Genomic DNA, 12,500 nt, shown 5'->3' on the forward strand with positions numbered 1-12,500 from the left:
AGTAATTGGGCTTGAGTTGCCAAACACATGCACGTGCACACACCCACACCCACACACACACACACACACCCACACACACACACACACACACACACAGGCAGAGTTCAGAAAACACATGCATCACACACACACACACACACACACACACACACACACCACACCACACACACCACACACGCACACACACACACACACACACACAGGCAGAGTTCATGAAAACACACACACACACACAACACCACACATAATACACACACACACACACACACACACACACACACACACACACACACACACACACAGCTGTGGTGGTAGATGATTGAGTCATTTGCAGTGACTGAAGTTGTTTGTGTGGTTGCTATAGTTACAGACAGGTCTGGAAGCCAATCGAATCCTTCTGCAGTCGGTGTCGCCCCGCCCACACAAGTCACCAAAGACCAAGAAGAAAAAGAAGGTGGGCACACTGCTACTCGTGTGCGTGTCTCAGTGTGTGTCTCTGTGTGTGTCTGTGTCTGTCTGTGTCTGTGTCTGTGTCTGTGTGTCTGTGTGATTTGGCTGAAAATGTATAATTTATATATGTAAGTTTATATAGTTCGTAGTAGTAATGCACACGAATCCAAATCCAGTACAATAAGTGACATTTAATGACTAATTAGTGACATTAAATTATTAGTTATGACGTCTGTTCAGAGCCCTGCCCAGCTATTGAATTTCTGTCTCCTCCTACTCAAGCGAGTAGGTCGCTTTTCTGCTTTGCTCCTGCCTAACTTCAATTTCTTTACTTTCTTTTCACACTATATCTTGGATTTTATTTGCCATCAGTTATACACAGTTTTTAAACAAGTTTAGAGAAGAACAACAGAGGATTTTATTCATACATACATTAGTGTTTTTCACAAGAGAACCTAGAAGTCAAAACAATTGCTGAGCTGAAACAATAACAAAATGCGACAACGACAGTCCAAAAAATGGATACTGCTGGAACAACGGATTTCTGCCCTGGAATCCTTACTGGGTGATCGCCTATCAAAGACTGAAGGAAGTCCTGAAACAGGTGCCGCAAATGCAAAAGCAGACCAACGACCGGCTGATGTGACATTTGTGACGCTGGACGAAACACCTGGCAAAAGCTTCGCAAAGCAAAATGTGAGTAGGCCTACTCACTATTGGGAAAGCAAAGGGGCTCGACCCAAAAACAGAGATAAAATACTAACTTCAACACCAGTGCGGTCTGCTGCTGCCAGACCAACTTTTTCAGGGCAGCCCATAAAACTTCAAAATCGATTTGAGTGCCTTGAACCAAGTGGAACCAGTTGCTCCCAGAATAAAAAACTGAACGTACAACGCATTGGAATAACAAGAACAAAGTTAGACGGCAGCTGCCTGCCTCTCCTACAACACTTGTTGTTGGTGATCTGAGTGTGAAAAATATCGGAAATGGAACTTTTAAAGTGTCCTGTCTGCCCCATGCATCCGTACGTGAGACCAAGGATAGTATCCCACAATTGGTGTCTGATCACAGATCTATTGATCGCCTTGTTGTTCACTGTGGGGCAGCGGATCTGTTCAAAGAGCAAATAATTGTCCGAAAGGATTTTAATGACTTATTTTCAACTCTAAAAGATCTGAAAATTCCATCCTTTATCAGCGGGCCAATACCAGCACCCTGCTATCGCGATTTTGCGTTCTCCAGATTAAATTCTTTAAACACATGGCTGTCAAGGACATGCAGATCCAACGGTATCAGCTTTGTTGACAATTTCGACCGTTTCTGGAAACGCTCTGTACTATTAAAAAAAAACAGTGCAGAACTGAGTTGGACCGGCGCCAAAGTGTTGACAGACCAGTTTGTTTACAGCATTGAGACCTTGGGCGCTGATAAGCGACCTGTATCTGTATCCACTCAGACACATGGGCATTTCAACAAGCCCTCTGTCCCTGCCAGTGTGCAAACTGAGCCACAGACTGGCGAAAGCACACACACAGATGACGTAGCTGCTCATGTGGAAAGAAACGACATGACTGACCCACCAACACACAGAACTCGCCACAAACTGAACCAGCTTTCGGAACAGCTGGAAGACCTGTCACAGAAACTGGCAGCAAACCGCTCGCCGGAGATCAAGTGTTCACCTCCTTGTCGGACTGGCAAAGTGCCATCGGCATCACCAATTCCACCTCCCAGGTCTGCCAAAAAGCGACTGTCAACACAGGAAATAGGAAATGTGGTTTCCTCAAAACCAAACTCACCCCCCAGATGTGGCGAAACGCAGCCACCAGCATCAAGCCCTGGCAACGGCGGCAAAATGCAATCACCAATGGAATCACAACCTTCCCGGAACGACGAAACATCATCTCCATCTCCCAGACTGAGATTTCCAGCAACTATGGCGAGACTACTCCCCTTTGCCAGATCTACCTTTTCTACCCCCAGACATTCCTACCAAGCCTCCTATGCGGATATTTCTCAAGGTCAACCCTCATTATACCCCAAAATCTGAAAGAATACTTCCATCCACGACTGCACCCAAAAAAGGCAGAGCCCCACCACCACCTGTCTGTGCTCTGGAGTACAATAGTATCAGTGATGATGACCTTGTTGAAAGCACAGTCTGATATCAACTGGGTCCCTACCCACATAGTAACAGCGGTTTTGAAAATAAGCAGATAAGGGGACCCGTGGACAATCTTATTCCAGTTCTAACAACCAAGCAAAGCCTCTTCAGGACACGTAGGCCTATACATTACCCCAAGAAGGCAAACATGGAATTACTCAGTGCTGTCCCAAAAAAACTCACTCAAAATACCACAGTGGAAATGCCTCCAATGCTCAATGTTAAATTAGCTTTACAGAATGCCAGGTCTCTAAGGAACAAGCCTTTTATTGTCAATGAGTTTATCTGTACCCACAACCTTGATTTTTTATTTTTAACTGAAACATGGCTGGAAAAATCCACTAGTTCTATCACACTTATAGAAGCAACCCGCCTCACTTTCATTTCATTAGTACAGAAAGGCAGAATAAACAGGGAGGGGGGATAGCAATTATTTTCAAGGCACTGTTTCAATGTCAAAAGACAGCACTAGGTGAATTTTCATCTTTTGAATACTTAGCTGCAGTTCTAAAATGTTCTTCCGACATACTGTTATTAACTATCTACAGACCTCCAAGACTTTCTGCACCACTCTTCTTAGAGGAATTTGGGTGAGCTGTTGTCGAATGTTTGTGTGGACTATGATAGCCTTTTTATAACAGGCGACTTCAATTTCCACGTAAACGACTTAGAGAATGTCTATGCTAAGGAATTTTTAAGTCTTATTGACATTTTTAGCCTTACACAGCATGTAACAGGACCAACACACAACCAAGGTCACACTCTAGACCTAATAATAACAAAAGGCCTCAATGCTTGTGCTAGTGTCAAAGACTATGGCTTTTCTGACCATTACTGCATTTTTTCTGATGTTTCTATGTACCCTCATGTTCAAAGGGAATCTGTTACAGTCAAAAAACGTATAATCAACTGTGAGACAGCCTCACTCTTTCAGCAAGCACTTTCAGAGATCCAAAGTCAAACTTCAGAGAATGCAGATGATCTCATGGTTAATTTTAATGCAAGGATGACCCATATTATGGATGTTATTGCCCCCGAAAAAATCAAAACAGTGGGGCATAAAAAAGCCCCTTGGAGAATGAATCCCACAGTTATATTGCTAAAGCAAGAATGCAGGAGGGCTGAAAGACAGTGGCGTAAATCCAAACTTGAAGTCCACTACCAAATCTATAAACACACACTCTCGAAATACAACCAAGAAATTTCTAAAGCTAGACAATCTTTTTTCTCTGACATAATTAACAGAAATATTAATAATGCACGCGTCCTGTTTGGCACTGTGGAAAAGCTAGCAAGGCCCCCAAATCAAATGCCCTCTGAGTTCCTCTCAGTCAGCAAATGCAATGAGTTTGCATCCTTTTTCAAAGGTAAGATTGAAAAAATACGTACAAAACATACTCACACATGTGCAACCGACCCAAGATTCGGACCAACTTGTTACGGTGAAGTTAAATCCTAACCTCATGAGAAATTTTAATTTAGTTGATGTGGACATTCTTAATAGAACGGTACAAAGTCTTAGCTCCTCTACATCTGACTTAGATATTCTACCAACAGCCTTCTTCAAATCCATCTCACACCTAATATCACCAGACGTACTTCAGATCATCAACACCTCACTACAAACAGGCATATTCCCAGGCTGTCTGAAAGAAGCAGTTGTGAAACCCTTACTGAAAAAGAACAACCTGGATGCACTGGTACTAAACAACTATAGGCCCATATCCAATCTACCATTTATGGGTAAAATAATAGAGAAAATTGTTTTTAACCAATTAACTGCCTTTTTAATGTCTAATAGCTATTTTGATAAGTTTCAATCTGGTTTCCGTGCCTACCACAGCACTGAAACAGCTCTTATCAAAGTTATGAATGACATAAGATTGAATTCTGATGCTGGCAAATCATCCGTCTTGGTACTTCTTGATTTGAGTGCTGCTTTCGATACAGTTAATCATTCTATACTACTACATAGACTGGAACACTGGGTTGGTTTTACGGGCATAGTGATCGACTGGTTAAAATCGTACTTACAACAAAGAAGTTTTTTTGTCGCCATTGGAAGACATACTTCATCACCAATGTCTCTGGATTGTGGGGTCCCCCAGGGCTCCATTCTGGGACCACTACTGTTCAATCTGTATATGTTGCCACTGGGACACATTATCGAGAATAACTCCATAAATTACCATAGCTATGCGGATGATACCCAGCTCTACTTATCTATGTCCCCCAATGACTACACCCCCCTTGAATCACTCTATCATTGCATGGACCAAATTAACAAATGGATGTCTCACAATTTCCTCCAGCTGAACACAGAAAAAACTGAAGTAATTATATTTGGGAAAAGAGAGGAGAGACAAAAGATTGCTACTATCCTTGAAACGAAGGGACTGAAACCAAGGGAAACAGTTAAAAATCTTGGGGTCCTCATTGACAGTGACCTAAATTTCAACAGTCACATGAAAGCTATTACTAAGTCTGCATTCTATCACATAAAAAACGTCTCTAAATTTAGGGGCCTGATGTCTAAACATGATCTGGAGAAGCTAATACATGCCTTCATTTCTAGTAAAGTCGATTACTGTAACAGTCTGTTTACTGGCCTCCCAAATAAGACCATTAAACAGCTTCAACTGGTACAAAATGCAGCTGCAAGGGTTCTTACAAAGACAAGGAAGTTTGACCACATTACTCCAATTTTAAGATCGCTGCATTGGCTCCCAGTAAGCTACAGAATTGATTTTAAGGCAATGCTACTTGTATTTAAATCATTAAATGGAATGGGACCCACATATCTACTGGATATGTTTCAGCTGTATGCACCGGCCAGGTCACTAAGGTCAACGGAGAAGAATTTGCTGGTGATTCCAAAAGTCAAAACAAAATGTGGAGAGGCAGCCTTTAGCTTCTATGCTTCAAAGCTTTGGAACCAGCTTCCAGATGACGTAAAAAATGCACCCACTATTGATAGCTTTAAATCTAGACTCAAGACAAAGCTGTTCTCAGATGCTTTCTTAAATTATTGAATGAAAAGACGGTAAAATAAGAGAAGTAAATTAGTAAAATAAGAATTGTTTTTCAAGGTTTTATGTTTATTTATGTTTTATTTTATTATTATTTTTACCTTATGTTTTATCTTAATGTTTTAAATGTTTTTTTTGACTCTAATTCATTTCCCTGCTTTCCTTTCATTTACATTTGTTAACTTTGTGAAGCACATTGAGTTGCACCTGTGTATGAAATGCGCTATATAAATAAACTTGCCTTGCCTTGCCTTGCCTATGTGTAGCCATGGCAACTGTTAAGCAGACTGACAGTGATGCTCTTTTTCCCAGAGTCCTTTGCGGCAGCAACAGCAGCAGAGTCCGACAGAGCCACACTACCGACTCAGCCTGCGAGATGTCCCCTTCGTAACCGGCACAGTACGACACTCGCACTCACACTCACACTCACACTCACACTCACACTCACACACACACACACACACACGAACACACACGCACACTCACACTACCGACTCAGACTGACAGAATTACCCTTATTAACCGGCACAGTACGACACACACACACACACACACACACACACACACACTCGCACTACAGACTCAGCCTGAGAGACATACCCTTCGTAACCGGCACAGTACGACACACACACACACACACACACACAGACACACACTTCAAACGAACGTTTTGAGTGTGTGTTTAGTCCACGAGCATTAGCCACTCTTTTCACGCTAACTTGTGTGTGTGTGTGTGTGTGTTTGTGTGTGTGTGTGTGTGTGTGTGTGTGTGTGTGTGTGTGTATGTGTGTGTGTGTGTGTGTGCGCGCGCAGTCCACAGGCACTAGCCACTCTGTGCGTGCTAACGTGCAGCATGTCTTAAACCTCCTGAAGCATCATAACCCTCAGCTGTGCAACAGCGATGTGCTGGGAGCCACGCCATTGGCCGGCGGCAGCGCCCGACAGAGCAGGGCAACCAATGGCAAGGGCTCGTCTGGCCAGCTGAGCAGTAGCTCCTCCTCTTCCTCCTCCTGTGAAGATCTCTCCGAGCTGCTGGGGGCACTGCAGCAGGAGTTTGGAAACATCAGCCTGTAAGTGTGTGTGTGTGTTCTGTGTGTGTGTCTGGACATGTGTCTGTGTGCGCGTTGATACAAGAAAGTGTGTTAAAAGCCTGAGTTTCAGAAATGTCCTTTTCAGATAAGCTATTGCCTGGGCAACATTTCCCTTGGCATCTCTTTTAAGCAGCAAAATTCTACCTTAGAATGTCATACATGACTAAGAGAACTGAGTAATCGCTTGTGATAGTCCGGGGGGGGGGGGGTGTAACTTACCACAGTTTGTCGGAAGGGGGGTTTTCAGCCGGCAATCCGCCCGATAGTTGTCAAGTTTGAGCCCGGTTTTAGTGTGTGTGAGTGCAAATGTTGATTTTGATTATTGTGTGTGCGTGTGTGTGCGTGTGTGTGTGTGCGTAGGGAGCATCAGGAGTGTGTGCGGCGGTTGCAGTGTGTGAGCGGCTCCTCGGTGCGTATGAAGCTGGAGAGGGAACAGGAGACGCTACTGAAGAGGATGGAGGACAAGGGGGAACAGATAGCAGCGCTCAGGAGACATCAAGCACAGGTACACACACACACACACACACACACACACACACACACACACACACACACACACACACACACACACACACACACACACACACACACACACACACACACACACACACACACACACACACGTCATGCTACGTAGACACCTGACACAGGTACACACACACACACAGAGGACAAGAGTAACAAATAGCTACACTCAGGAGACATCAAGCACAGGTAAACATGCACACACACACACACACACACACACACACACACACACACACACACACACACACACACACACACACACACACACACACACACACACATACAAAGACAGGACAAGGGGGAACAAATAGCAACACTCAGGAGACATCAAGCACACACACACTTGCAGGATAAGGGAAAATAGATAGTCATGCTATGTAGACACCTGACATTAGTATACACACACACACACGCATGACCCAACAAATCCTGCAGACCCTGTATTCACTGGCTTTGGCTGTAGGAGTCAGCTTTGTGTAATGTAATTACTAAATAATGTTATATTTCCACCTGGTTAGATGATGCAAATTTCCACTGTGAGTCATGATGATGCAATGTAGGGGTGGGCGTTATGGTAAAAATTTCACATCACGGTTTTTTAACATAAAATCTCGATTTAAATTTTTTAATCACGATTTTCCATTAAAAAATTAAACTAAACAAGAAAACAACCCTTTCTGGACCGATTTGAATGACATTTTGGAAATATTCCTACAGCATCTGTGTTGTATTTAAAACTGCTGCAGACCGTTTCATATCTCAGTCCTTTAATGTGTGTGTGTGCATGCATGTGTCTTGTGTGCAGGTGGATCGCTGGCGTCGAGAGAGGAAGAAGGCAGCGAAGGGGGGCCAGGTGCGAGTGGTGACCACGGTAACAGGGGGTGGAGCCTCGACAACCAGTGTACGCAACACATCGCCACGGCGACAACGCCACGGAGACACGCACACACGCCACGGAGACACGCACACACGCCACGGAGACAGCTTACAGCTACTCAGAGACATGAGATCACTGCAGAGCTCACTACAGACACACTGACACACACACACACACACACACACACACACACACACACACACACACACACACACACACACACACACACACACACACACACACACAGCCTACAACTACTTGGGAGACAATCAACGCATAAATCCAGACACACACACACACACACACACACACACACACACACACACACACACACACACACACACACACACACACACACACACACACACACACATACAAACATACAACTGCTCAGACACATGAAATCACTGCAAAGAGACCTGTAATGTTTGCTCTTCAGATACTGTAGATGTGTGTTTGCGTGCTGGGACAGAGGGATTAAGGTACCAAGTTGGGGCTCCTGAACAATCATCCTCCATACGCTGCCCTACAGTATGGCCAGTGGTCTTACGGGAGGCCAAACGTGATCATATGGGTCGAATGTAGCATACACTGTACACATTAGCGGAAGGAAGGAAGGAAGGAAGGAAGGAAGGAAGGAAGGAAGGAAGGAAGGGTTTTCATAAAGTAGACTAGACTATGCTGCCTCGTGCTGGACCCAGTACTATGTATCCCTGGTGGAGCACCACATACTGCCTGGTGGGCTACTACCATACAGGGGGCGTTGGGAGGCTTATGATGAGGTCCAGGGGGTGTTTATTCCCAAAAACCAATATCGAAACCGAGAAAAAGGCCTCGGTATTATGGTTGGATATTACAGGTGCAGCAAATTTGACATGGCGATATCGCTAAAACGGTACGCATTTGGACCAAAAAGGCTTTGTGACAAGATGAAGTCAAGACCAAGACCAAGTCAATTTTGACAAAATATGTAGTTACTGCACTTTTAGTACGTAGTGCAGTATACTGTACTATACGAGACTGCCTGGTGCGTGGTGACTGTCATATGGTGGGCCTTGTCTAGCATAGTTTTACACTGCAATGCTGTGAAGGAAACCACACACGTTTCGGGCCACCCTGGCCCTTCCTCAGACCAGACTCACCCTGTCTGAGGAAGGGCCAGGGTGGGCTGAAACGTCACAAAATAAAATGGCTTAAATGGGAGCTCATCGGTGTGCGGTTTTCTTCACTGCCTATGGACCTGAATGACCCTATTTGAACCTGCACCCGAAAGCAGTCTCTGGATGTGCGTGAGATTCGATTGGGTTACACGGCAATGCTACCTTATTAGGTGGAAAGATGAGGCTGGCCCACTTGCCCTGGACCTGATACAGCCGTTCATTTATCAGTCACATGTGTGTGTCTTTTGTTTGAAGATGAAGATTAGTTTGATAACTATATTTTGACTGTTACCTTGACAACCTGCCATTACAGGATGGGCACAAAGACCCCTGAGTGTGTTTGTGTGTGTGTGTGTGTGTGTGTGTGTGTCTGTGTGTGTGTGATGGCCAACGTCACCATTCTGACCAATGACACTCCTTCAGGTTTTGTGTGTGTGTGTGTGTGTGTGTGTGTGTGTGTGTGTGTGTGTGTGTGTGTGTGTGTGTGTGCGTGTGTGTGTGCACGTGTGCGTGCACATTTTGTATCAGAGGTAGGCCTTTTCACTGGTGTGTGTGTGTGTGTGTGTGTGTGTGTGTGTGTGTGTGTGTGTGTGTGTGTGTGTCTGTGTGTGTGTGTGTGTGTGTGTGTGTGTGTGTGTGTGTGTGTGTGTGTGTGTGTGTGTGTGTGTGTGTGTGGTGAGAGAGGGAGAGAGAAAGCAACTGTAACCATTTCATTGGTGCTGTTTGAGTTGTACAAGAGCTTTTAAAATAAACTATTTATTTTGTACCATGCTGTGTTGCTGTGTGCTTCTTATCCCAGACTTGTTTATAAAGATGGCAAGAGGTCTATAGAGGCTTTGTCCAGATGAATCCTTCTAGTCCTTCAAGTCTTTCCAAAATTAACTAAAAAGTTTGCGTAATACTTTAGTACTGTTTAAAATGAGGTTTGTTATAACGTTTGATTTTTACTATAACTGTTGATGACCTGAGAATGATTACTATTGCAATTCATCCTGGGTCAAACGCTAGACAGTCTCCAATGTGCTGCAGTTTAACTAAAAACACAAGACACATGTCTTGTAGGCCTATGTTTGTTTGTTTGTTAAAGTTTGTGTTAAGGGTAACCTAGTCTGCTGTATGTCATGATGTAACAAATAAAATGTAGGTAGGCCTATAATAATCATCATCATCAGAGGTGGAAAGAGTACAGAAAAATCGGTTTACTTTATTTTAGGGATACATCTATTAGCACTAATGCATACAATGTTAATGCCTGCATAAGTAACTTGTAAGGCATGTACTAAGCAAACGCTAAGACCTACTAGGTACGTCCTTACTAAGGTTTAATTGGTAATAAATCCCTTATTGTGGATGAACAAGACATTTGCGAATACATGCCTAACAAATGTTTGAGTTTGCTTTGTACATGCTTTATAAGTTACTTGTACAGGCACATTGTATGTATTAGTGCTAATAGATGTATCCCTAAAATAAAGTGTTACCGAAAAGTAAAAGTAATCTTTACTTTGCCTAAATCCTACTCAGGTAAAAGTAAAGTAGGCTACCTACATGTATCTAAAAATCAATAAAAGTACTTAGTCACTTTTAATTGGCTTTGCTCTCGAGATTTCAATGTTTCTTTTTCTTGAATATCATCCTCCATAACCTCTATGTCTTGCTTGGCACCAGCCATCATGCAATACATTGATCCAAGATAGTGAAATAGGGGAAATTGAGTGCCACTGCCATCCTACATAATCTTTCATTTCCGGCAAATTGTGGCATTATTTTGCTTTACATTTTGTCTCACAGTCTATGTGGAACCTGGCCTGAGTACTGATCATACAAAAACTTTTACACAGGGGTGGGGAACCTTTTTCATTTGAGGGGTCAAATTCCTCCAAGGGCTGTACTATGAACACAAACAAGGATTTCCCCCTGCACAGTGACACTGAAGAAGGCTCTGTGCAGCCGAAACGTCTGTCATGTCAGTCCCTGCAAAGTTAAAATAAAATAAAACCACAAGAAAGAAGAAAAATTGAGTGCGATCCATTCCCTACTACTAGATTACTTCAGAGACGCACCAACAAGACGGAAGAGCGCGGTGTGTGAAAGATAACCTCTGCACTTTAGGCCTATATTGAAAGCAGCCACCTTTAAAACAGACCCCACCTTCTCTAGGTCCCCTGAATATAACTTAATTGTATTGCAAATGTAATTTCTAAGATTCCTTTACAAAATATGTCATATTTCATGTGAAGCTGCATAACATTACAATTTATATCTGTGGTCGGCTAAAACGACCCTCGAGACATAGGTTCCCCAATCCCCTCCCCTGCTTTAACAGGTCTTGACTAGGTCATACATTACTATGACTAGGTGTGTGTGTGTGGGTCTTCTATCTAGAACAGTCATTTGGAAGTATCAACCGCTCATGCAGGAAATCACTGACATGGGCTACAAATGTCAATATATTGTGCTAATATTTGATGGTCTAGGCCAGGGTTGGGCAACTGAAAAAAATAATAGAGATGCACCAGATCCTGATTTTTAGGATCCTGCCGGATACCGGATCCACTGCTTAAGATCCTGCCGGATCCGGAACCGGATTCCAGATACCGGATCCTATGAAAGGGTTGAAACACATAGCCTACTCGCACAAGTGGGCCCTTTTTATTACGTTGGCTCAAACAATTTTTTTGGACTCATTGGCTTACTGCCACACTGTCTGCAACAGCCGCTTCCACAGGGCTTTCACTCCATGCAGCGATTGGGGTTGTGAAAGACTGACTGAAAAGCCTAGGCTACGTAAAAACTAGAGATGCACCAGGTGCTGATTTTTAGGTAACTGCCAGATAAAGGATCCAATGCTTAAGATCCTGCTGGATCCGAATCCTGTGAAAAACCCTATTGTCCTGCCGGATCCGAAACCGGATCTTGGATCCGGTGCATCTCTAAAAAATAATAAAGACCAGATTTTTTTTAAATCCCTATAACACACTGTAATGCAGGGGTGTCAAACATACGGCCCGCGGGCCGCACCCGGCCCGCGGGAGGGTTCCATCCGACCCGGATGTAAAAAAAAAAAAATTTTTTTTTTTTTTTTTTACATTTTTTTTTATTTTTTAAATGAAATAAGCGAAATGCGCAATTACGGCCCTCGAGGCGAGACCTGCATGACATTAACCCAATGGTCCCTCTGTTACACTGTATATATGTAG

At 43.5% G+C, this 12,500-nt stretch overlaps 1 protein-coding gene across 1 annotated transcript; it reads left to right on the forward strand.

The window, feature by feature from the left end:
* Positions 1-364: 364 nt before the first annotated feature.
* Positions 365-10,066, forward strand: LOC134444918 (centrosomal protein of 57 kDa-like; the record flags this gene model as incomplete). Its single annotated transcript, XM_063194095.1, has 5 exons — positions 365-454; positions 5,957-6,043; positions 6,458-6,714; positions 7,096-7,240; positions 8,069-10,066. Coding segments are annotated over 5 exons (813 nt in total), but the record flags the coding sequence as incomplete, so codon positions are not given.
* Between the last annotated feature and the right edge of the window lie 2,434 nt (positions 10,067-12,500).

Source organism: Engraulis encrasicolus, unplaced genomic scaffold (assembly GCF_034702125.1).
Source record: "Engraulis encrasicolus isolate BLACKSEA-1 unplaced genomic scaffold, IST_EnEncr_1.0 scaffold_855_np1212, whole genome shotgun sequence".
NCBI classification, from domain to species: Eukaryota; Metazoa; Chordata; class Actinopteri; order Clupeiformes; family Engraulidae; genus Engraulis; species Engraulis encrasicolus.